This window comes from Drosophila albomicans, chromosome 3 (genome assembly GCF_009650485.2).
Source record: "Drosophila albomicans strain 15112-1751.03 chromosome 3, ASM965048v2, whole genome shotgun sequence".
NCBI lineage: Eukaryota > Metazoa > Arthropoda > Insecta > Diptera > Drosophilidae > Drosophila > Drosophila albomicans.
Window position 1 is genome coordinate 17,777,604 of NC_047629.2, and position 26,731 is coordinate 17,804,334.

The window sequence follows — 26,731 nt, forward strand, 5'->3', positions numbered from 1 at the left end:
TTGTCGTTGTCGTTGCTGCTGTCGTTGTTGTCTTTGCAGAGCGGCAGCAATTTGTTCTTGTTGTCGACTTTGCATGTCGCTGACTGCCTGACTGCTTGCCTGCCTTTTCCTGCTCCTTCCTCTGAACCCTCTAAGCCCGAGTCTGACTCTGACTCCGACTCTGTCTCTGGCTGTCTGTCAGTTTGCTTGTTTTGCATGCCAGCCAATAAGAGTACATATTTCTTCCCGGAAACTCAGCCGTTGCCGGGCAGTAGTCATCGTCATCGTCATAGTTGTAGTTGCTGTAGACGGCGGCTACTTTGGCATCCGCTGATTAGAGCAACGCTTGCTTCGCCATGTTCCAACCATGTTAAATAGCTGACAAAACCAATGTAAGGCCAGAAGTGGCCACCCGGCCACCACCTCTCTCCACCCTCCTCCACCCTCTACTCTCCTGGTACATCCGCATTACCGGACAGAGTCTGCGATCAGTCCATAATCTCTTTGCAATGCTTAAACTGCCGATTTAGAAATTAGTAATTTAGATAATGCTCTGCTTTGACTCTATAATTTAGTTAAGCAGCTTACGAAAGCAGCTTTGTAAAAAGTGAATGAAAAATTGATTAAAAATCGATTGAAATATAAACGAGAGTCTACAGGGAAAATGAAAGTAATAGTTAATTTTGTTTAATGCTTTATTTGATCTTAGAGCTAGTTACAATCTAATTTTTATGTAAACTGCTTTTTTGCATACTATTTAATAAATGTAGAAGATTTTACCTTGAATTTAAAATATATAATCAATTAGTTAATTCTTTGTGGTATTAATTTTGTATATATACAACAAATAATAATAATAATAAAATATATTTTAAATTAATACCACACTGTTTTGTTAGTCAAAATAGCGGGTATCTGACAGTCTACCACACTTAATCGTAACTTTCTTACTGGTTAGAATTCAATTTGAAATTAATATAAGCTTCTTTTTGAATAATTATGCAACTTGATATACATATTTGTAAGCATTAATACTTTCTTTTATAATAGTAGCTGTCAGCTTAATCATTACTCATTATCTTGCCATTCATTCTTGACATGAATATTCAGTTCTTTATCCCTTGTGTTCATCTGGTCGTCAAAGTTCTGAGAGTGCACTCGATTAATCAATCAATTTGTTGAAAAATTTGTTTGTTTTGACATATTTGGTATAATGAAAACTCAAATATATTAAACAATTCCGAATTTGGCACAGATTTCAATTTCAGTGAGCATTGATTGACACGAAATGTACAAGTGGAGAGGTGTGGGGAGAAGGAAGGGATTGAAAATTGCAACTGCCACATTAATCATACGCAGCGTGGTGCAAATTTTAACATGTGTACACGTTGTTGGTTGCTGGAAAATGGATACTAGAGTTAGAGTCTCGACATAATCACGGCAACAGGTGGCAGCCAGCTATGCAACCAACAAGTCATTTGTGTCGATTTCGTCAGCAGGTTGCAGATAAACGCCAATGTGAATGTGAATGTAAATGTGAGTGAGTATACGAGTGTATCTGTTATTTGTCGCCAAAAAAATGCAAAAAAAAAAAAAATAAGATTGTCAGCATTTGATTCGTAAATGACATTCACTTTTTTTTCTAACCATAATCAAAATATATGCAATTATGACATTTGCAAATGTTTGCCAGACCTTGAGGTAACACCCTCGTTGCAGCAGCTATGAGTATGATGAATAGGCGCGATATTCCTACGTGAATACTTCTGTGGGCCTAATGAAGCCGTTTGCCTCTGCCAGATTCCCAAGTTAAGCGCTGACATTTGCTGCTTATCGTTTTGCAAACACACACATTCACACTCATGAATGCCTAATTTGAATATTGTTGTAATGCACATTTTGTATTTTTTTTTTTGTGTAATATTCATTTAAAGTTGGTTTTTAGTTTTTTATGGCAATGTTTACACTCCGCCAAGCAATTGTGCTTGCGGGTTGATCTCAACTTTCCGAGTCTCAGACCTCAGGGCGAGACCCTGGGTCTCGAGTGATCCTCACTAAAATGACAGGCAGAGGCGTCGGTGGCGATGGCGACGTCGCCTCTCATTTTGAAGATTGAACCGATAAAACAAGGGATCCGCAGCGGAGGCAACCGCAACACGCGGTGGCACAATGCACAACTGGGGCACACCTTTTGAACCTTACAACCCGAGTGCTATTGTGATTTCCTGCTTTGGCTTGTGGCGCACAAAACGCAATCAAAATGAATGGCAAAATTTTGAATTTCATTAAGAAAATTGCGAGAATGGTGACAGCAAAACGGCGATCGGTTTTTTGCGGTTCTTGTGGTTGCAACTACGACTGAAACTTCCGTTTATGCAGTGAAAATAAACGAATACAAATAAATGCAGGAAATTGAATTCGTAGAGCATCTGAAAGTCGTACTGTTAAAGCTGTTGAATGCTGTTACAGTTGCAGCTTTGACAGCTTGCTGACAGTTGAATCTAAGTGCAGGCCAAGTCAAAGCTAAGACATAATCCGGCTACTGGAAATTACGCTACAATTAATTGAGCTACATTACCAGCGAAGCTAAGCTATGCGTTTGGGCGGAGGGGGACAAGAGACCAAGCCTACGTTGATGCTGTCACACCTTCGTCAGATAGATGAGGAGGAGGAGGAGGAGTAGGAGCAGAAGCAGAAAGAAGTGTGGCTTAGCTGCGACAATATCGAAATCAGAATTGAAATAATCATGGTGAAGCGCGCTTTCCGGCTGATTCATTGCGTTTTTTCTTGGTTTTCGGTTTCAGCTGTGTCAATTCCTGTGGGACTTATGACTGATTGTGCCTCGATTTCAATTTTCGAGTTTGCCGGCAGCAGCTTCATTAATTTGCCTCAATGATTCTGCATTAGCTCGGGCTTAGAGGGGCAGGGCCACCGGGAGATCTCCGTTTTTTTTTTTTTTTTTTTGAAAGGGATTAACGCGACGAAAAGTTCCAATGAATTCGATTTGAATCAATTAAACGCCCCCATTGCTTCATGCTCCATTCCAAGTGTCAGATGAGCGCGACTTTTGTATTGCGTTGCCTGTTAATTTGTTTTTTGTTGGGAAGAAGGCTAGCCAAGTCGATTGCTGTTGAGAAACTCGTTTCGTTATGTTGTTGTGGCTGCTGTCAAGGCTGCCACATGGCGACACGTTCCAAAAAAGTTCCTTAACCCGTGCACGGATCGGCGCAAGCTCTAAAATCACTAGATCGCTTAATAAGCAGCCTAGCTGTCTGCTCAGCACAGGTTTCTTCTGCTGTTTAGCTCCTTCGCTCTGTTTGTGTCCATGTCTGCCCCATCTGTATCTGTGTCTGTGTGTGTATGTCTGTGGCAGCTCCTTTGACTTGGCACCGCGGCAACAGCATAAAAATCTACACCGTTTTAAGCATAAATCGCCGCTGGGCATGCGCCGATATGCGTTCAACTCACTGAACTTGCCACGACTCTCGCTCGCTTGCTCGCTTGCTCCTGACTCCCTCAGCAGAAGAGATGTGGTTGCTGCTGTGGCTGCTCCACCTACTTCAACTCCGACATCGGCTGTTACAGTTTTCGCGTTGCCCGCCGACTGGCAAACATATATATTATTTAAATTTTTAAACGATTGATCGTCCTCCGCCCTGTGCATGCTTCCTGCCTCCTGTGGCTCCACCTTTCTGCTTGCTGCTTTCTGTTTAGCTCTTTCTTCTCCGTCTCCGTCTTTGTCTCCATCTCCGTCTCCATCTTCGTCCTTCCCTTTCAGCCCAGCAACAGCCGCTACTTCTTCTATAGTACTTCTACCTCATCCATCGCTGCTCTCGTGATAGTTTGAGTTATTTAGTTGGCTGCTTTATTGCCCAGGCAAACTGCAGTCCTGGGCGTGTCTGAGACTCGCAACTCGCAACTCCAACTTCTTCGACTTCTTTGACTTCGACTTCGACTTCAACTCCAACTGCAAGTTGGCGCAACAATGTGCGTTCTCCTTCTTGTGGTTCTTATAACAAAATGATTATGTTTTGCATATTGAGTGAAATTTGCATAAATGAGAAAGCTGCAAAATCTGCTGATGCCTGGGCTAAGCCTAAGAAAACAACAACACTCGCCACGGATTTAAAGTATAACAAAAACATTTTCCATATCAAAAAGACGAAAAGAAGCACATTATCATAATATTTGATTGAGTTAACTGCACAAATTATGGGCCCAAGATGCGGTGGCGGTGACGGTGGCGGTGGCGGCAACGATTGCCCATTAAAGTGGGCGGATCCGGTTCGGAAGACTCAGCTCAGATTGAATAATATTGCCAAGGTCTTAACTTAACAGAACTCTATAGCCGAGGAAAGTGAATAAACGAAGCCTCTAAGCGCATAGAATATTGTAGAATGGCGAAAAAGTGCGGAAATTAAATAAAAATCATTCAGTAAATTACAGATAAATGGTTGAGATATACGCTGAAGAAAAGAGATTTGCAGCTATAGTTGTAAAGTTATTTGGAAACTCAAATAAAACATTCCAAATTCTATAAATGAAATAAAAATACTTCAGTAAATTATAGATAAATAGAAATTTATAAAACGAAGTATCTCAGATGCTTAAATTACAAATAAAGGGATATGATTTACATATGGTAACAAAATGAGAAAAGATTTGCAGATGCAGTTGTGAAGTTATTTGGAAACTCAAAAAAAAAAAAAAACATTCCAAATTCTTTACTAACAAAACTATAAATTCTTTAAAAATGATTTACCCTTTCGTTTGCAGCTTCCTTTCGCTGGAAGTCTTAACTCATTTTTGGAAAATGGAAAAATAAGAGGAAAAGTTGCATTTATAATTTGTGTGGCATTCGTTGCATGTGTCAATTTGAGTTCAGTAAATGTTAGTTTCAACATTTTTCTTAGGCTTCTATTTACCCACGCTCATTTAACGCTTAGAACAACAATCATTAACATAAGAACAGAGTCACTTCCTTGGAACGTTAACGTAACGTTTTGGCTGCCTCTCCCCTGCCGCTGGTCCATGGTGATGACCCCGCCCCACTCACTTTGCGTGTTGTTGTTGGCCTATGCAACTTGGCTTGGTGTCGCTGAACCCCTTTTTTCGAGCAGCGATGCGCGCTAAAGAAATTAAAATTGAAAATTCCTTTATTTCAATATTTTGACAGTGACTTGGCAGCGCCTCGTTAAGAAAAAACAAAATAAACTCGAAACAAACTCAAGAATGGGCAGCCAAACCAAACGAAACCAAACGAAACGAAACGAATACATTTCTCAGTTGTCTTTGTGGCCAGTTTGTGTCTTTCACTTCGTTGTGTGTGTGCGTGTGTGTGTTTACGTCTGAACAGAACTCTTTTGAAGGGGACAGGGACAGGGAAAGAGGGGCAGAGGTTTTGAGGCTGTGCCCAACTTCTGTGAAATGGCCACAAAATGTGCCAAGTGCTTGTTGACTTGGCCTGAACTTGTTACAATTTCCATCTATTCCCGCTTTCTACGCCTCGTTTGCCTCGTTGTTGTTCTCGCTGCTGGATTTTTTGTTGTTGTTGCTGCTGCTGCCTTTGCTTTCATTTGGATACAAATTAATGAGTCGAGAATGTGTGTTGGATTGTGTCAATAGGCGCCTTTGCGACAATTGCCCCATAAATTAAAGCAAAGCATTGGCCATGCAAATTTGATATAAAAGCCACTTGAGCCACAGATAAGTGCACTTAGCTTACATATAAATTAATATTAATTATGCACTGATTAGCTCTGCATTCCACAAAGACAAATAAGCCCACAGCAGCTACTACACACAACCGATCAGCATTTGCTCTTAAACATTTGGCGTAAATCACTTCAATGCTTAAGCCACCCAATTGAATTTACGAGCACCTGAATCGCAAGAATCGAACATCGACCAACTCGAAACAGCCAACAATAAAGCTAAGAACAATCTGAAAAGGAGGCGAGACTTAGATACTCTATTAACCGTCGAGCTCAATCAAGAAAGTCGACAATATTGCTCTAGAATTCGACAATTTCTTTTTCAAATTGCGACATTAAGTGTTTTAGAAATTAAACGGAGTAGTTATTGACGACTTTATTGCACAGGAAGCTCAATTAAGAAAGCCGTAGTTGAGCTAATCGATTTTATGAGCTGCTTTAACTATTCTCGAGTATTTACACTTGCAAATTGATTGCTAATTGCATTAAACACGAGGAAGTGACGTTGATAAGTAATAAAATCAAATAATATATCTATTATTTAATAAGTAAAGACGATTTGATATTGGTTATAAATTAGGAGGTGACTTTGACAAATAATAAAATAAAATATCTTCATCTAATATAAATATCTTTTAGTATGTAAAGATGATTTTAAATTTTGTATACTTTGCTCAATAAATAGTGAATATTTTCATCTATTAGTTCTGAAGTAAGGATTAGTTCAAATTATGTTTATATACATATGTATAAATAAATATATAAAGAAGAAAAATCTAAAAATTATATATAATATTAAGTATATATATATATATATATTAGTATGAAAATATGATTTTAAATTGTATATACTTTGCTAAATAACTTATGATTATTTTTATTTATCAGTTCTGAACGAAATATAAATTATAAAATTACATATGTAACATATAAATAAATAGATAATGTAGTTCAAAGTAGAATAAAGTATTCAAATAAAAAATATTATTTAAGAAATATTAAGTGGATTTTCAGCTGATATTTAATAGCTTGCTAAACTTGTAGTTGGTCAGTTATTGAGCTTGTGACGTATTGCGCCAAGTTGGCATCGATTTCGCTTGTAAATTTACTTGTTCAACTAAATGCTTGAGTATCTGTTGCGGCTCTCAATGCTGTTGCTGTTGTGCCGTGTATGGTTGCGATCGAGTCGTTGTTGGCAGACCGCATTCATTCAATTGCATTTGACAGGCGTTTGCCATAAAAATGATGACAACAACAGCAACATCGACGATTAGTACAACTGCAACTGCAAATGTGGTAAATGCGGTTGCAAATTTACATGCACTCAACGGACATCGACTGAAAGTTATGACAAGATATCGAATCGTGGCTTTACCATTTACCTTGGCCATTTCTCAAGCAGACGCTCGTAGGCGTTCAATGGCGACATTTCGCTTTCATTAGCAATTGAAATAGTCGATCGTATATAGAAAACGTATCATTGAAATTGGATTTAGAAATGTATAAAGTTATAAATAGCATTGAGAAATGTGGCGCCATTTATTGTAGCTTTTGTGTGTGTGTTTTTGTTTTGTTTGTTTGCGTTCCTCCTGCTGGCAGTTTCTTTAAGATTTTTGTTTTTGGCTTTCCCAAGTGCTGTCTGTGTGCACGACTGCACGAGTTCGGTTTCAGTTTCCCAGAGTCGAAATTTGTCAAACGTAGATTTCAGGGGAATTTGTCAAAAGCGGATGCAAGTGAAATTGATACGAGCGCCTTTTGTTATGGCCAAATAATAAGAGGAAGGTGTGAAAAGGTCGTCGTGCCAAGCAACCAAGCAACCAAGCAGCCATCGCACGAATCAAACACAAGCACAAAAAGTAGGAAAAAAAAGACTTGAATATTTCAAAATTTGAAAACTTAAAACCAAAATTTGAGATCTGAGAGCACTTTGCTGCATTCCCAGAGTGCGCAGAGCGCTGCATGTCCGAGTGGTTGCTGCTGCTGTTGAAGCAATCGCTGAATCGTCGCAGCCACTGCTGTGGATGCTGTGTGATGTGGATGTTCATCTAATCTGTTTGGTGTTAAGTCCAAAGGAGCATGTGTAATTCGATTGTTTACATGCGAATGGATTCTGAAGCAAAATTCTTTAGCAAAATGACAGCAAAACGGAGCTGAAAGAAATGAAATCGAAGTGCTGCTGCTTTGGTTGCTGCTCTTTTTTGCTGGCAAGCGAATTAAATATATCAAAACGAAACCAAACTGGCATCTCTCAGATCACGATGGAGCTCATTGGAGCGCAGGTTACGCCTTGAAGTCCCTTCTCACTGGACACTGTGGCGCAGCAGGAGGCGCAATTTATTGGGTTCACTCTGGGATGGATCTCACTTCTGTGTGAGTATGTGTGTGTGTGTATTGGGGGTGTCGCTGCTTGCCAGCGCCGAGCTGTCTCCCGCACTGTCAGTCTATCATTTTATTAAATGCGTACCCGCCTGACGTTCCACACTCATACTCGAACTCACATACTCATACTTTACTCGTTTGTCAGTCTCTCTGAGTTGTGAACGCGGTCTCATTGTTGGTTCTCAGTCTTCGTCTTCGTCTTCGTCATCGCCATCGTCTCAGAATCTTCTTCAGCATCGTCGTTCGTCGGTGTGTTTAGCTTGAATTGTGTCGCAACACAAGCAGGCCAAAGCAAACTGAAGGCGAAGGCGTCGTCCTTTCGCGCCTGAGAGATGCGTTTCACTCATATCCGGTTAAATATTCACACCTCAGCCTTGCCCCAAGTACAAACGACGCCACAGCTCAAGTCCAAAACCAACCGACGAGTTTTGCTAAATTGCATTTGCCGCTGCCATTGCCATTGACGTTGTTGTTGTTGTTGCTTTTGCTGTTGTTGTTGCTGCCGCTGCTGCTGTTGCGGTATTAAATTTCAAACCGCACAGCCTGCTGAAAAGGGGGTGAAAAGAAGAGAGGGAGGGGGGGACTAAGGATGGACGGCTGGTGCGGGCTGGCGTAAGTAATGCACAGAAATCTTGCAGATTTGTGGCGTAAAATTATGAAAATTATGTCTGACACATCCTGCTGTCTGCTTAAGGTCTTTGTTTATCCTGGCAGCGCGGCAAAAGGGAAGCGCCTCCAACACTCCAAACGCGACAGCAACAACAACTACATCGACAACAACAACAACAACAAGCATACGAACTTATTTGCATAAGTTTGTTTTTTGCGTCGTTTGGCTGCGACAAAGTTCGTTGCTTAAGTCTTTCGTTTTGTTTGCTTTACCTTATGCCATGTGTTTGCGCCGGCTTTTCGACCAAAGGAAACGCCTGCACACAGCACCAAACAAAACGAAAGTGAAATCACTTATGACACTCGCTTAACAACTCATTACATTCATGTTACTTGCTCTTCGCCTGCAGACAGTCGATTTATAAGGAGGCGAAATAATAATAGAGAAATTTTCAGTAATTGAAATTTTGCTTATTAGGCTGAGAGTTGGAGTTACAATTTAAATTTTGCTTATTAGGTTGAGAGAAGGCAAATTATGCATAATTATTTCAATATTAAATAATATAGATTTTTAATGACTTCGCATTTAAATAGATTTGGACTTTTTAATTAATTTTTATTTTTAACAGAAAGTTTTAAAATTGTAAATAAATATTTCAATATTCATTTTATAAAGCATTTATGTTTTTTTTATGACTTCACATTTTAATTCATTTGGTTTTTAAGTTTTATATTTTAAAAATTCATGGTTTCAAGCTTTTATGCTTTTCTTTCGATCGCTTTCAAATTGATTTGATTTTGAAATTGAATCGAGTTAGTAAAACATAATTAGATAAATGAATACTCAAATCAGACGCTTTATTAATTTGGCTTTAAGTAGTTTCTTATGAATTCGTATTTACGAGCATTGTTAATTCGATTCTCACAACATGCAGAATACGAATGGAATCAATCGATGTTGAAGCTTGCAAGTCAAAACGTGTCTGCTTAGTCACATAATCCAATGCCACGCCCTTGCACTTGCGTCTTTCCTCCTCACGGCAATCGAATGGGTTGCTGCCTGCTGGGTCAGCGCCTAATTGAGTCATAGCCAGAGTCGGAGTCAGAGTCAGAGTCGTCTGGAGTCAGCGGGAACGACAAACACGAATTAAGCACAATAAAATTGTGTATCGCATTCGCATTGGCATTAGCTCGAAGGTGATGCAAGGTGAAGCGGTGGAGTTCTAGCCTTGAGCCTCAGCCGGTCACAGATGCGCCGCTGATTTCGGGCGCAACGAAATGAAATGCCAAACCGAAAACAAAAACAACAAAACGAAATGAAACGAAAATAAAAGAACCAAATAACGAAATTAAATCAGCAAAACACAGCACAAATAAAATCCATTAGGTGTAGGTACCTCATACGAAAAAAACGCGACAGCCACTGTGATAGAGAGAGAGAGAGGTAGAGCGGAGTAAGGAACGGAGACAACGACAACGACAACGACAACGAGAACGGCTGCGACAGCGACAACTGCGATGTCGTGAGAGTTGGCTGTCTGCCTGGCTACAGCCCCATCATGGTCTGGGAATCTGTTGTGGCTCGTTTTGGTTTTGGTTTTGGTTTGGCGAGAAGATTTGTCATTGTTAGACGGGTTCTTAATTTCTCGAATGCTGCGCGAGAGCGAGCGCGAGCTCAGCGGTTATTCAAACGAAGCGGCCATCAGATCGGCGCAAGGCTCATGTTTTGGCACCCACAATCCCCAATGGGTTGGGTACAAGTCTGACTCTGACTCTGTGTGTGAGTGTGTGTGTGTTAAAGTGTATGTATGTGGGTGATGCTGATTCCTGGAATAATAAAGAAACCAGTTTGGCGCGCATCTCCATTCATAATTGCCAAAGCTGGCAACGGATCACATTTATGGCTGCAATGACAGCAATGGGCATCAAACAGACCGCCAGCTATCGGACCACCCACTGGCCAGATCAGGGGCATCTGAAGTAGTAGCAGCAACATCGAGTGCAACAGCAGCAGCAATCGGCATCAAAAGTGTTGCAATGAGGCATTTACAATAGCAAACGAGTTAATTACCACGACGGCGGCTCAACACATGCCTCGACCTTATAGAGCCACTTGCAACTGCAACTGCAACTGACTCTGCCGCAAGTCGCTGCCACAGTCTGTCCGCTGTCGTCTGGCAGTTGGACTCTCTGAGTATGTGTGTGTATTTGTGCAAGTTGGCCCAATCTGCTGCATTGATCGAGCAAACGATCTGCGATTGCGTTTGGCTTTCCCTGTTTCAAGTCTTGTTTTTGCGCCTGCGCGTGTTCAAATTGTCCAAAGCGTAACAATTTAATATCGATGCGACTGGCAGCCACAAACAGCCAGCAGACACTCAGACAGCCATCGTCGAGACCGAGCCAAAGCATCCAGTCAACCAGCCAGCCAAGGCAGCATCTGCATAGCTGTGGCTGCTTCGTCTGCCAACGGTGGCAACATGTGCCTGCGCCTGCAACTGCAACAACGACTGTGGCAGAGCCTCTGCGCTTGCCGTTTTTCGCATACCCTGCAGCCACAAAACTGCAAGGAGTATAACGGGTTAATCAAAATATGAAATTTTGTTGAAAATACTTCAAATGAAAGCAAAGCTTGTGGCTGCATCTGAGCACAAGCTCGAAATTTCAATTAAATATTTCTGCCAATAAAATGATCATCTAAATAAAATTGTTTCTTATATTTTAATTCAACTTGTTTATAGGGTATCTGGCAGTCATGCCCTCACACCTCTTTGCTTTTTATGCATGTTTTACGTTTCGCATTTTATTTAATTGATTTTTTTGCACCGCACTCGCACTGGCCATTAATTCATTTATTTATTTAGCGCTGCGCTGCCAACGACATCAACTCTGTACTAAGAGTAGGAGGGAGGGTTGAGGGTGACTGAGGGGAGAGGAGGTGGTTTAGGTGCTGCAGCTGCGGATGGGCATGAATTAATCGTGCTTAACACCATTCTTGGCATATTCTGGCAATGGCTGCAATAGACTCGCAATTTGGTTTCGTATGCGAATTTAGAATTTAGAGCGGAAGCACTTAGCTTCTTCTTTCGATTCGATTCTGTTTTGGGTTCATTTCGAGATCGTTGGCGGTGGTGGTGGCGGCGTCGCGTATCTGGTATGCATGCGTCATTATCTCGTATCGCATCATTAATAAAGCCATACAAATAAAAATAAAAATAATAAAAAAAAAAAACACACACACACACAAAACGGGCCAAGAAAACGCAATGTTAAAATGAAACCGACAAAAATATGTATGGCTCCTTTTACAAAATGTTTATACTATATGCACAGGCACAGCTTCGATGCGGACGACACGAGACACGAGGTTGGAGCCGTGAAAGGGGCAGCGAATTGTGCGAGTGTTTGAGTGTGAATATGTGACTGGGTTTTGGGTTCGGCTAAAACGTTTTCAAGGTCAGTGCGACGGCGACGACGTCGACGACGACGACGCCGACGCCGAATGAACGTGATAAATGAAGTGTCTCCGCGCGAAATAGCCACAAATCAAAGGTAGGCCAGGACCAGGTAACATAATGTCGCTGTTGTCGTAGTCGCTGTGAAGTTCAAGTTCGCATCGCATCGCTTCGCCTGCGAAATATTGAATATCAGCTAAAAGCATTTCACAATAAGCGAGAAAACATGCATTCTGAGTGCTAAAATGGTGAAAACATCGCATTTTATATATGAATCATATCGAGAAGCGAATCAACTTCATGCTCTACGACGAGTACACATCTCACTTCTCAGAATTCAGTTCACTTTAATTTTAAATATGATACACTTTTTGGCTATAAATGTGAGTTAACATGAAAAACATCTTAATGTCACTTTAAGAATATTAATAATAAAAATTAAACAAATAGATTTCTTTGTTATTTTTATCAGTTATAGACTGAAAAAAAAAAAAAAATGTCTAATCTTAAGAATATTTGTCTTAAAAATTATGTTCTTAAAATAAAACACTTTAAGAAACAATTCTTAAAACTAAGAAATAAAACCAGAAATGCAAAATTTTCAAATTAAGACTAAATATACTAGATTTAGGTTACTAAATTCTGTAATCTATCGAAATTTCTATAAAGATTTTATCTAGCTTTGTTTTCGTTCATAGCTCAGTTCTATATTTCAATGTAAGGAGGAGGTCCTCGATTCAAATGTTGCGCGAATCGATGCTGAGAATTTCGTACGTCAATAACAAATATATAGAATAATTAAATAAAAAAATAGTAAAATAATCAATAAATAGTAACAAAAAAATAAATAGTAGCAAAAAAAAAAAACAATAAATTATAAACAATATATTATAAGATATTTGGCCTTAAAACTAAACGATTTTTTCTTCTTTTTAATAAGAACTTGGTTCTTATATCAAATGTTCTTGAAATCAATATGTGTTTGCTAACATTAATATTTTCTTGTTCTTGACGCACTTTGATTTAAGAACTTTTTTCTTTCGGTGTAAAGATCAGCTATTAAACAAACTTCTATTAATAAAATGTATATTCGATCTCACTTCCCTCTTTGGTGCCGCTGTGAGAAAATAGCTATAAATTTAATAACCTTTTTATGTCGTCGCTATTAACACTATTAGGCGGCTTTCTGCTGACTTCATAATGCATTTTCATTGTAAAAGATGTCTGCAAGTGACATTCACATTGCGATGCCAGAGCAGCAGCAACAGCAGGTGATACATATGCATGATATGATGATCCAATCCCAGTTGTTTTTGATGTTGATGTTCAGACTTCTCGATTTCAGACATCCATTCCCATTCATACGAGAGTGCACTTACAATGTTTTCTTTGCTATTCGCTAATTAGTCAACTTCAAGGCAACACTCAGACTCAGACTCTGACTTAAATCTCCCTCCCCTCCCCAATAACAACAATCATATGATATAACAAGAGTTGAACAGAAACACAAATAACAGAAAAGCAAAAACAAAAAAACAAAAACAGAAAACGCGCTCCAAAAAATTCCGACTTAAGTGCTTTTAATTATCCAAAAGAATTCAGTGGTATTCTGAGTTTGGTATCCTTGTTTGTCATCATCGTCATACTTGGGGCTGCGTCTTAAAATTACAGGCGCGTTTGTATGGCGGCAGCGATCTGACTTCTTCATCTTCTCCTCCTGTTCCCCTCTTCGACTTGTTGTTGTTGTAGTTGCTGTTCAGCTGTTGCTAGTGGCCTTTTGTCAGCGCTGTTTCCAAAGTTTTTAACGCATCATATGCAGGCAGTCTGTCTCTTCATCGTTCATCGCCCATAAAAGGTGTGCAAGCAAACGCATCGATCTCTTTTATAAGTCTCTGCAGAATATTATACCTGTATGACATACATATAAAAGGAGTCCATATTCCTTCACACACAGTTGCGATAAAAGCATATTCATAACATAACGAAAGCGAGAGTTCAAACGCTAAATAAACTTTAAAAAAAAAGTTGTAGGATTTTTCTCGTCTTGGCAGAAATGGAAAAAGTTATAAATGAATTTCTAAGAATTCTATAAATTTATTATGTTAAGATCATATTTATTATATTTGATATTTTATTTATATATTTTATTTTAATTTTGAATTATTGATATTTATATACTAGCTACCTATTATAATATTAGAAATTATTATTAGATATTATATTAAATAAGAGCGAATTTAAAATTTAAATATTATATTTAAAGTCTGAAAGCCTTAGTCGCTCTGTTTCATCTCATTGCAATAAGAATTAAATAATAGTAAAAACTTTACCAACATATAACAGCATATTTGGCAAATTAAGTTAAGTTTTCTTTTATTATAGCAATACAAATGTATTTAGTAACATTTCTCTATTACTCACTCTCTTCTTAACAAAAGTAAAAAAACCTTAAATTTAAATTTAATTTTTCTAAATATTTTTCCAAATATATAAATTTTTCTATTCACAAAATGGCATCATTTATTAAGTGAATACTTAACTTAAAAATTCACTATAATTCTGTAAGCTTCATTAGGAAAATTTATATTGAGTAGCAATAAGACATTTGTTTTGGGTGTTTTGTGCAAAGTGCAAAGTTTACTGAATATTGCTGCTGTTTTTTAGTTGTTGAGAGTCAAGAATAATTGGACATAAAATACTTGTTGGATATGCGTGTTAGTTAGCGCATATTACAGGCGGCGGCAGCTGCTGGGGCTTGGCAGTAGCAATGCGTCGCCAGCGACATCAACTGGCGGCATCAGTTTTTGGCTAGAGACCCGACGGCAAACGCAACGCTTGTTTCCTGGAAACTTATCGCACACACACACACACACATACATACACAGAGATGTACGCCCAGCCGTTAGAAGGTAACTGCTGCATCAATGTGGCATCATTGGAAATGGCAGGCAGCGAGCGAGCGAGAGAGCGGGCTGCTTATCGGAGCTGTGGAGCTTTCTCAGGAGAAATGCCAGCAATGAAACTGGCGGCGTTGGTGATGCTGCTGGCAATGGCAATGGCGATGGTGAAGGCAATGGCGATGGCGATGGCGATGATGGTGGCTGGCTGGCAGACTGAATCCCAGGCAGCTGCCAAGATCAAGTTGATTGAAGGGCCTTTCAAAATAGAATACAAATACAGAATTCAAGGCTCAGCCCAAAGATTGCGAACTCGAGCTCTCGCGACTCGAGGCTCGAACTCTTTGCACTGTTTGCCTTGGCATTGTAGGAAGTAAACTGCAGCGCAGTGCAAACAATGTGAAGGGACATGCAACAAAAATATTGTTATAATGCAGAGGTTGCCTTCGCCATTTGGCTTTGCCTTTGCCTCTGCTTGCTACACAAAAATTGTATCCTGCCAACGGCTTAAGACTATGGACCCAGGCACTTCATTGGCCGCAGGGCAAAGGAGTATGCATATAAGTATAAGTATAAGAGCATAAGTATGAATGCGAATGCGAATCCGAATGCGAATGCGACTACGATGTGTAGTATTGTGGCAAGTGGCAATGCTCGACGACGCCAGCAAAACCGAAGGAGGACGGCAGCAGTTATGCCAAGTCAGCGTGATGCGCGCAAAGTGACGAGTTTTTAATGAATTTGTTTAACTCAGGTCAGGCCATGGCAGCCAAAAGAGACAGCCAAAGTCTGGAGTTTGGAGTCGTTGAAGAGCCAACAGTAAAGAGGCAAGCAGAAGCAGCAGCAAGAGCCACAGCTACAGCTACAGCAGCGGCAGCGGCAGCAGCAAGTGCCCCATACCCGTGCTGCCCTTGTTGAAGTGCACCACAGGCTGGCTAGGATGTGTTATGAGTATATGTCTGTAGACATTTTGTGGACTTGTGTGGATTTGTGGATGCAAGCGCTGACGGCCCGTGACGATCGTCGACGTCGACGTCGACATCGAAGAACACTGTATGCAAGGAGTGAGTTCCTGCCTCTTCAGCCTGCTTGTGGCAGTTTCGTCCAAGTCGTCGTCGTCGTCGTCGTCATCATCATCAGCGATGCCAGCCAGCCATCCAGCCAGCTAGCGTCTAGCATGAGTGGTCTGGAATCTAGCAATGCAAACAATGGCAGCTTCACTTCTCAGCCCATATGTGCCATGTCCACCATCGCTTGCTCTAGCTCCAGTTCCAGTTCCAGTTTCGCTTGATGTTGACCACTCGCACATCATCGTTGCCTTTGCCTTTGCGTCACTTTGTGTGTCCTTCGCCGTTCACTTTCGTTGACCACGCGGCGACGCGTCCGCCGATACATTTTCTTGTATTTTTTTTTCTCTTTTCTTTCACTTTACTGTTGTTGTTGTTGCTGGTTTTTTTCATTTGTGTTTGCTCCTCTTGTGTTCAACAAAATGTTCCAAATTGTTGCGCACTGCAAACATTTCAAGAATTTGCGCTTAACAAACTTCGAAAAAATGCTTTTTTCGAGTGTGTGTGTGTGTGCGTGTGTGTGTCAAGTTTTTATTTCTTTCTTTGTTGGCTGCACTGAAAGTTATACGCTGGCGGAAAGACTTTGGCAATAATTAAAACGCGACGGCGGCGGCAACGGCAAAGCAACGAAAAAGTGTTCCCACAAAACAAAAGACTTAGGCAACGAACTTGCCATCACAGTTATACAATCTATCTATATCGTTATAAGTATGGCATGGAAAAGACCCCAAACATCATTTGTCAAACACTGGGCAACTGTTAACTTCTCCTCATCTTCGTATATTTGTTTAATTCGATTAACTTTGGGCCGGGACATGGACCTCGCTGCTGGCTGATGGCTGCAGTTTGACCGCTGCTGTTGTTGTTGTTGTTGTTGCTGTTGTTATTGGCTTAAATATAACAAGTTTACTGCGGCGACCACCACCACCAGGTTTCTTTCCCACCATATTGGCAATGTGGACAGCAAACAACAACAACAACAAGAACGGCCTATAAAAGGTGGCCAGCGAGCGAGATAAGATGACTATGAAGACCCAGTGCCAACTCTCAGTTTTCAGTCTAATTCCAAAGTCGCAAACGTAACCAGTCCAGGTTACAATTTATCATTCACATTTACACGGGGCTGAAGAAAAATGCCACCCGGCTGATTTTATGCCTCGCAACGAGCTACAAAAATTAATGTTAATTAATTTGACTTAAACTGACGATTTCAACAGCCACATTGCTGCGGGGCACATGGCAAATCACAGGCAGAAAAAAGCTACGCTACAGAAATAGAAGAAGAAAAAACTGAAACAGATAGATATAAATATCAAAAACCGAAAAAGTTAAACAAAATCAAATCAAAAGCTACAAACACAGAGCGAACAATCAGTGCTCAGGTTTTTTTGTGTGTGTGGTCAGCAATTTGAAATGAAATGAATTTTTGTGTTTAGCTGATTTGATGTCGCTCGATTGAGATTCGGATATGGAGACAAAAGTCAGATTCAGATCGATTGATAATGAAGAGCAGCTAAAGTGCCCAATCAGACAGCTGACACTTTTAACTTTATTTTATTGAATTTTATGTTTATTTATTGCAAATGTTTTCGTTTTTTTTTTCGTGCCTCTTTACTATTTTCTCTGTTTGATCTTTGAGTCGTTATCTATGCATGGCCATTCGATTCGATTTAATTTGATATTTAATGTGCATTCACTTGGCTATTTTATTAACCGATATTTGCATTTTAATGCGTGAGTGGAGCAGGGGGGGGGGGAATTGTGATTAAGAATTGTGTTAAGTAGACGCGATAACTGTAAAAAGAGTTGGTCGTAAATTATGTTTATGCCTGTCATTCGATGCTGAGCAACTTTTAATTGTTAGTGCAAATTCAATTAGGCAAATCGTGAGTCGCAACTCGGAACTCGCAACTTCTCAACTTCGAGAGTCTCCCCACAAAGCTGTGGCTCTCTCTCACACACATACACACACAAGCTCACACACATATTCAGAGACTCAAACGCACGAATGCAGACAGAAACACACTCAGCAGTAGCCCGGCCAAAAGAATGCGCCAGCTTCGACGTCGTTGTTGTTGTTGTTCTTGTTGTTATCGTTGTCGTCATTGCCTTGGCTGCCTGCTCTGCCTCTGCCTTTGGGTCTCTGGTCTGGCGGTAGTGCCTGGTCTGGATGTGAGCAGAGCTCTACTCGAGCTCGACTCATTCCGTTTCCAACGCACATTCGCGCTCTGTCCTCGAGTAAAAATTCTCTAAACATGCTGTCAAGTTATGTCTACATTCCTTGATCATATTTTTTCCAACTTTTTGTTTTCTTCTCGTTTTCCTTTGCTGCCTGCCATCGCCATCGCCATCGCCATCGCAACTCGCAGCTCACAGCTCGCTCCCGCTCTGAGCACCACCAGATACTAGTTTCTTAATGTGGCGCAGCAAATGTGCCGCGCTGAGCATAAAAATCAACAACACGAACGCTTCAAGAGCTTCAAATGGGCATTAAAATGTCCACGGTCTGTGTGCGGCTCAATTCGGAGAGAATTCTCTCCTTGCTTCTCTCTCGCTATATATCTCTCTCACCTTCTCTTGTGTGATGTATTGAGTGAAATATTCTTTGAGTGAAGTCTTGTGTTTGCTCTTAAGAGCTGCTCTTTATATCAACAGATTGACAGTATTCAACTAAGAAATTATATTTATCAACTGATATATTAAAGTTTATTTTCAAAATCTAATAAACTAAAATAGCATCATTCACTTTATTAAACAATGACAAAAATATGTGCATCATTTCTATTGAATTCATTTTTGAGTATTGAAAGAGTTACGCAATTTAATTAAATATGTTATATGTGACGTTTTGCCGTCGGCCAATTCATTCATAAAGGCGATTTATGCTTCTCTACGTTGAACGATTTTTATGTGAATTAAAATTGCGAAGCATAACATATTGAATTATTATTACAATCCGTGATAAAATTCCATATAGTCAAATTGATAATTAAAGTTGCACAATAATTTGACGGAAACTTATCGTTCATCTATATATGAAGTCATTTACAGTATTTGAGTTCTACCGTTTAAGCACAATTATTTATGCATGGATAATTAAACAAATAAGCTTCCTCTTGTATGAAATTTTCACTAAAATTCACTCCAATTTTGTAAATTGTCGTTGCTAGTCGCTTATTTTGTTTGCTCCACAAAATGTTTAAAAATGAACGAAAGGATAGAATCTTGCTTTTTTGGCTGCTACTTAGCAGCTTGTTACTGCTAAGCCACACTCAAAAGGTGTGTATTTTATATAAAATGTTATTTTAATTGAATATTCAACAGTTATTTTTGTAGGAAATTCATTTTTCGGATGCTCGTTGCTTTGTGACTGGCAATAAAATTGCGAATATCACATGTGGTGTGAAGGACCAAAAGTCGTTATACTTCGATTTTAAAACCAACAAGAATGTCCTCGTCAATTTGGTGGGCGTTTCACGTATTACGCTAAATACCATAGGTAGCAAAAATGCTCTAGCGCTCAATGGAATGAGGCTGGATATATGCCAGATACTAGCTGGAGCTTCTCGACCTTCACTGCTTTCGTTTATAAGCAAAGGATTGCGAGAATCACTCGTTGAATTTCCCAAAAAATGTCCTTTGAAAGCAGTGAGTTAAAAGTTTAGTACAAAAAAAAAATTGTCTTAATGTGAGTCTCAATTTGCAGGACACCACCTATAGAGTGCACAACATGAGCTTCGATGCGAGCGTCTTGCCTAGATTTACACCTGACTATAATTTCACATATTCGGGCATTTTTATGGCAAACAATGTGCACAGCTTTGAGGTTTGGTGTTGGGGCGTATTTAATTAAATTTCATATTTAAATGTTGAAGGAAGTAAGCTTAAAGTTCAACAAATATATTATTAAAGAGAGCATCGAGTGCTTCACAGTTGAGTCTCACTCAAAAAGCAGCATTTATTACAGAGAGTGAGAAAATGAAAAGATGAGAGAGCAGTGAGAGAGCGAGAGCGAGAGCTGAGCCGGGTCTGAGTGGCTGGTCCGGTCTTTAACTAAGCCTGGCGACGACTCTCCAGCCGACAGTCTGCCATCCAAACTCGAACGAAGCGGTACGCCTGCGCGCACGTTGTGCAATCCGTCAGATACAAGATACATGAAGCTAATAGACTGCTGTCACAACTAACAAAAAAATACCATCAAAGTGAATGAATGTGAATTGATTTTTAAGTTGAATACCAATTGAATACGCAATCTATGTGACTATAACTATATACACATGTGAAAGACAAGAACGAGGCAACAACATCGCGCAGACATCGAACGGCAAAAATTATAAAAAAGGAGAATCAAAAGAAAAACAAAATAAAAAAGCATAAAAATTCCTCAGATCGTTGTGTTCGGTGTGTTCGGCGACTGAGCAAGCGAACAACGTGAATGTTGTGTGTGTTGGACGGTCAAAAGCCGGACAAAAAGCCCTAAAAATAAAATAAAAATAAAATCAAGCAAAGGTGCGAGACAAGAAATTAAATTGATAAACCTAAAAGCAAAAGCAAACACAGCAACCACAGCAAAATCGAAACCCTTGACCGTGCCTAGCTTGAGTCTTGAGTCTCTGGGCAGGACTTGGAATTGGACTTGTCGCGCTGCTGTGGCAATTATCAAGCGCAATGCATCAGCCAGGGAATGCCAAACGACTGTTGTAGACAAGTCTCTGCGTGTGTGTGTGTGTGTTTAGGTATATCAATGTGTGTGCGCGCGCGTGTGTGTGTGTGTGGTAAATAGCTCAAAGCCACGAAATTGGTTTTATCGGTGCGCCAAAATCGCCAATTGCAAAAATTGCAAACAAAACAGCGAAGCTGTTAAGCCAGCCAAGAAGGGACTAAGCCACAGCCAAAAACAAAAAATATCTATAGAAAAGAGCAAGTAAAAAAACTATAAGAACAACAACAACAACAGTAGCAACCAGCAGAAGAAGAAGCAGCAGCAGCAACAGCAGCGACGGCGCATCGCGTGGAGGTCGCGATAAACTGCAAAAGTCCAAAAACTGCGGCAAAACACTGGGAAGGAGGAAATTGCTAAAATATTACCCGAAAGGCATATTCGCTATGTACATACGTGTGCAACGGCCACAGATACAGACAATAACAACAACAACAACATCGAGTACGACAACAGCAACAACAACAGCAGCAGCGAGTACGACAACAACAATAGCTAAAGCGACGGCTGAGCAAAATGTATAATAAAAAATTACAACAAGTGATCGTGCAGAAAATAGATCGATAAAACGACCAAATAAAAAATAAAGTAAAAACACAAAAAACAACTACAACAAATACGAACAGAACGAGCGAAAAAAAATAAATAAAGCGGCGTTGGGCACGTTTTTTTCTTTTTGTGTGTCTGTCTGTTTTTCTGTTGTTGCGCTGTTTCAATTTCAATTGTGGAAATCGAAGAAAAATCGCCCAAACCCAAACGCAAAGCTTCGACGTAAACGTAATAAACGAACCGGTCAGAGCGAGACAGATAGAGGGAGTGTGAGCGAGAAAGAGAGCGAGCTAGTTGGTGATAGAACTAGCGAAGGAACCCGGCAAAAAGCGAGGAGAACCCGCAACTACACTGATCAAATAGCCTTGGATCAGGCGCAATATTTATTAAACAAAGCCAGAAATTAATTTCACGACTTTCGTCGACAACGACGACGACGACGAGCTGCATCTGAGTTTCATCTGGCTAACCCCCGCTTCGATTGCCCCACCCCGGCCGGCGTCTTTATGCGCAGCTTGAACTTGCACTCGGATTGAGAGCGTGACAGCAAGCAACGAAGAACGAGGGAGACTGAGGAGAGAGCGAGAGCGAGTGAGAGAGAGGCAGCATAAAGTTCGGTGACTGCAGCAGCAAAATGTACGACATCAAGCGCCTGGAAGCCGGACAACAGCAGCAGCAGCAACAACCCCAACAGCAACCAATTGAGAAAATTTTAAGCGATCGTCTGTGCGGCACAACGGCGTTGCAACAGCTACAGCTCACCTGCAGCGTTATAACGCCCACGCCGCGTAACAGCAACACGCACTGCAGCAACATCAGCAACAGCAGCCTTAGTAGTAGCAGCAGCAGCAACTGCAGCAGCATCAACAGCAATCCCATTGAAGCCACACACATGACACTGTTGACGCTGCGTCGTCGCCGGGCGTTCCAGCGTCGCGCTTGCCTGCTCAGCATACTGGCCGCCTTTGTCTTTGGCATGGCGCTGGGCGTCATCGTACCCATGCTCGGCCTGCCCGACTACTTTGCCAACACGAGCAGCAGCGGCAGCAGTCTAAGTGATGAGCCAATTGTTCGATCCCTGAATCTAAGCGACGATCCACCTCCGTTGCCCTACAGCGTTGCCTTTATACGCGACGAAGCTGTTGAGTCAGAGCTGTCAGCGAATCTTGAGCTGAGTGCCGAGCAGGTATTTCGCAATGCATTCCACTTGGAGCAGGACAAGAATGCGCCCGACTCCATGATCGTTAAGAAGCTGGACACTAACGATGGCAGCATCAAGGAATTCCATGTGCAGCGCATTAGCAACGGTCGCTATCGCAAGGGACCCGAACGTCGCCTGTCCAAGTCATCGAGCTCAGCCGCCACAGCCACCGCGAGCAAGTCGCTGGCCAAGCCACAGCTGCAGCTGCAACACCAAGCAACGTCGACGACAGCGGCTCGCGATCAGCAACTGCAGCAGGCAGGCATCATTGAGTCGAACATCTATTGGGGCGAACTGGTGGAGCAGGCACTGCCCAAGGGCTTTGCGGCCGAGGATCAGCACAGCTGGGAGCGCTATGTGGCAGGTCAGGGTCAGGTCACGCGGCTGGAGCAGGGCTGTGGACGCATGCAGAATCGTTTGGTTGTGTTCGCTGATGGAACGCGTGCCTGTGCACGCTATCGCCAGAACACGGATCAGATACAGGGCGAGATATTCAGCTATTACCTCGGTCAGCTGCTCAACATTAGCAATCTGGCGCCCAGTGCAGCGACAGTCATTGACACAACGACGCCAAGCTGGTCGAGTGCATTGGGCGACATCACGCAGGCGCAGTGGAAGGAACGTCGACCGGTGGTGCTAACGCGTTGGTTGGCCGATTTGGAGCCAGCGGGCATACCGCAACCGTTTCAGCCACTGGAGCGACATCTCAACAAGCACGATGTCTGGAACCTAACGCAGCAGTTGCAGCATCAGCAGCTGAAGCGGGAGAGCAGTGAGAGCGAGGGCGAGGGCGAGAGCGGGAGCATGTCGCGGGGATTACTCAAGCGACTGGAGGCTGCCGCTGCCAGCAGCCAAACGGTCGATCATCAATCACGCATGCTTGAGGAGTCAGCTAAGGAGTTGTTGTCCTCGACTGGAACTGCAACTGCAACGGCAACAGCAACAGCAACGACGACCTCGTCAACGACGGCTCTGCTGCAGCGACTAATTGAATTGGCACAATGGTCCGATTTAATCGTCTTCGATTACCTGATCGCGAACCTCGATCGTGTCGTTAATAACTTGTACAACTTTCAATGGAATGCCGACATTATGGCTGCGCCAGCTCACAATCTTGCCCGCCAGAGGGATACGCAGCTGCTCGTGTTCCTTGACAACGAATCGGGCCTGCTGCATGGCTATCGGCTGCTCAAGAAGTATGAGGCCTATCACAGTCTCCTGCTCGACAATCTGTGCATCTTTCGTCGTCCCACCATCGAGGCGCTGCAGCGATTGCGTGCAGGAGGAGCCGGAGGTGCAGATGGAGGAGCGGGGACAAAACTGCGCGAACTCTTTGAGCGCACAACCAGCCCGAATGTGCGTGATGTGCTGCCCTCGCTGCCGGATAAATCAATCAAGATTCTGGCGGAACGCATCGATCGCGTGCTGGCCCAGGTCCAAAAGTGCAGCGACAGCAACAAGAGCAGCTAATGAAACGATACCAACGATCGACAACGACAACGACTCGAGATCGCGAGATCGGAATCTCAATCACAATCTCAATCGGAATCGAAATCGGTTTAGGGAATTGTCGCCACAGACATTGACTGATAAGCTGTAAATATCGTTAAAGTAGAAACTGAGGATGGAATATCAATCAACCTAAAGACATAATTCAAAATGTTCGCTTTTGTTAAACATCATATTAGTTACTTGGTTAATCTAATCTAAGCATAGGGATTAAACTTAATCAAATGCCAAATGTTCACAAGTGGCCCAAAAGCTAAAGAAGAAAGAGAAAAAGAAAACCAGCTCCACAGTCAAGCAACAAGAATCGGGCCAAGTACGAGTATTAGCAGGTCAATATCGACATCGGATCATTATCTAAAGCGAGTATTAAGCAAAGTCTAGCTTAAGCTTAAGTCTAGCCATAGAAATTGTTCACATCTTTATATTATTATTATATATTATTATTATGTATTAGCTTGTAGTTTGAGATACTTTTGTGATATTTTGTTTAAGCATTAGTGGAAACTAATTTAAATCATTAAGTAGATATCATTTTTTGTATAATTTATGGGCCATTTTCCTTAAGTGAAACAAATAAAACACACACAAACAAAATCGAAAAGCGTCTCGCAAGTTGTTTACACACACAGATACAATTGTAGATGCTGATGCAGATACAGATACAGATGCAGATGCAGATGGCACTGAAGTTGGAGTTCGAGTTGGAGATGAGCACGCCTGCGCCCAGTGAGAACTTACATAGTCATGACAATAAATTGTCATTGATCTTTTTTGCAGGTGAAGCCCAAGAGCCAAGCGAAAGAGATAGAGAGAGAGAGAGAGAGAGAGAGAGAGAGAGAGAGAGTGAGAGATGAGCAACAACTGTGCCTCAGCAGCTGTGAGCTGTGGCAAGTACTCGGATAGTCGGATACTGGGTGCCTCCTTCGATAACTACTCCCATGGCTGTCTGTCTGCGGTGCGCTGCATTTGTCAACTTGCCAGCAGCGAAGTAACTTGCCACAACCCGGTCTCTGCCTCTCGAGTGGCACTGTTGTCACGCAGGCCGCAGTCTCAGCCTCAGTCTCGGCCTCGGCTTCAGCCTTAGTCTTCGTCTCGGCTTGCTTTTCATAATATCTTCATAAGCATTTGAAGTGTTCCCCCTTCTCTGTCTCTGTCTCTCTCTCTCTCTCTCTCTCTGTCTGTCTGTCTTTCTTTCACTCTCTCCTTCTCTTTCACTGTTTCTGTCTCTGTGTGAGTTTGAAATTCAAGTGCAGCGACGACGACGACGACGACGACGACAACAACGAAGAAGAAGTAAGATGAAGCTGAGCCGGAATGAAGCAAAGCGCAGTTCAAGATACTTTCGTCGCACACACACACACACTCACACTCACACACACATTCACACACACACATGCTCTGGCTCTGCCAAGATATCGCTGCTGTAGTCAGAGCCAGGTCCGAACCCATCTTCGGTCGGCTGTCTGTGCGTCTGCTTTAAGATTTAAGATCGCTGCTCATTAAGTGCGTCCGCGTGTCTCAACGACAAGAGATGCTGAGAATGAGAATCTTTCGCCTTCTCTCACTCTTTTTCGCTCTCTCTCTCTCTCTCTGTCTCTCTTGCAGTAAGAGTTGGCTGGAAGTTTTGCATCTGATTTCGTTGCGTATATTTTATTGGACACCAGAGTAGTTCACGTAAATAAAATGAAATGAAATAAGGCAGGAGACGGCGTCTGCGACTGCAACTGCAACGAGACTGAAATATGTGCTAGTGTGTGTGTGTGTGTGTGTTTGTGTGTGTGTGTTTGATCGTATGTGCAACAAAGTTGAGTGTTGCTCTATCATCAGAGTTTCCTCAGTTCGAGCGAATCGCATCAGAAATTCAAAAGACTTTACCAAAATGAAGAGCACACACAATGTTTAGATAACCCGTTTGAGTCTCCCTCTCTCTCACTATCTCTCTTTCACTCTCTGTCTGCGTGAGCTTAATAAAAATCGTTATGCTAGTTTAATAAATATATCAAATAACCTAAAGACGTGTTAGGGAACTTGTGACTTTAACACGTTCAGAACTTGCTACAAACTCTTTAACTCTTTAAGCATTCACACATATCATTTTACATTTGGGCAACAGAATTTGTACTCTCAACTTAATGATAGTAGTTCTCTCTCTCTCAACGAGAAACCTTATAACTGTATAATATAGTATAATAGAGTTCTTATTCGTAGAGAAATCAGACATCAAAACACACAGAAAATAATTCGGGGCAACGGGGAGGAAGTTTGACCCCACCAACTGTGCCATTGTTTTGACACACACATTGACAAATTGCAAAACACTCCAGACACACACATGAGTATGGTCAAAATTACCGTAACACACAAGCACAACATGGTGAACAAGATGAGTACACTTTTTATGAGCATTTTTTATGGGGTTATTAATAAAAGTTTATGGTCATGTGCCATAAGGTTCAACCAACAATAAAACATAATGATTCTTCGATGATACACACGAGAGCAGCTTCACGAATAAGCTCAGCAAAATGAGTTATCAAATGACGTAAAACAAATTGGTTTTAGATGCCATGAAGTATTTATTGCTGCTAGATAATACAAAGTTAATATCTCTTGAGAAATATCAAATCTAAATTCAAATTTAAAACTAGAATAAAG

At 41.4% G+C, this 26,731-nt stretch overlaps 1 protein-coding gene across 2 annotated transcripts; it reads left to right on the forward strand.

Moving 5' to 3' along the window:
* Window positions 1-1,187: 1,187 nt before the first annotated feature.
* Window positions 1,188-24,071, forward strand: LOC117570461 (extracellular serine/threonine protein kinase four-jointed). 2 transcript variants are annotated; one of them, XM_052004366.1, is made up of 3 exons: window positions 1,188-1,515; window positions 19,422-19,745; window positions 19,804-24,071. In XM_052004366.1, the coding sequence occupies exon 3, from the start codon at window positions 22,001-22,003 to the stop codon at window positions 24,035-24,037; it is 2,037 nt and encodes a 678-aa protein (XP_051860326.1). In that variant the 5' UTR covers window positions 1,188-1,515; window positions 19,422-19,745; window positions 19,804-22,000; the 3' UTR covers window positions 24,038-24,071. The 2 variants fall into 2 exon arrangements, with proteins under 2 accessions (XP_051860326.1, XP_051860327.1); XM_052004367.1 differs by having other exon boundaries at window positions 19,434-19,745.
* Window positions 24,072-26,731: the final 2,660 nt, after the last annotated feature.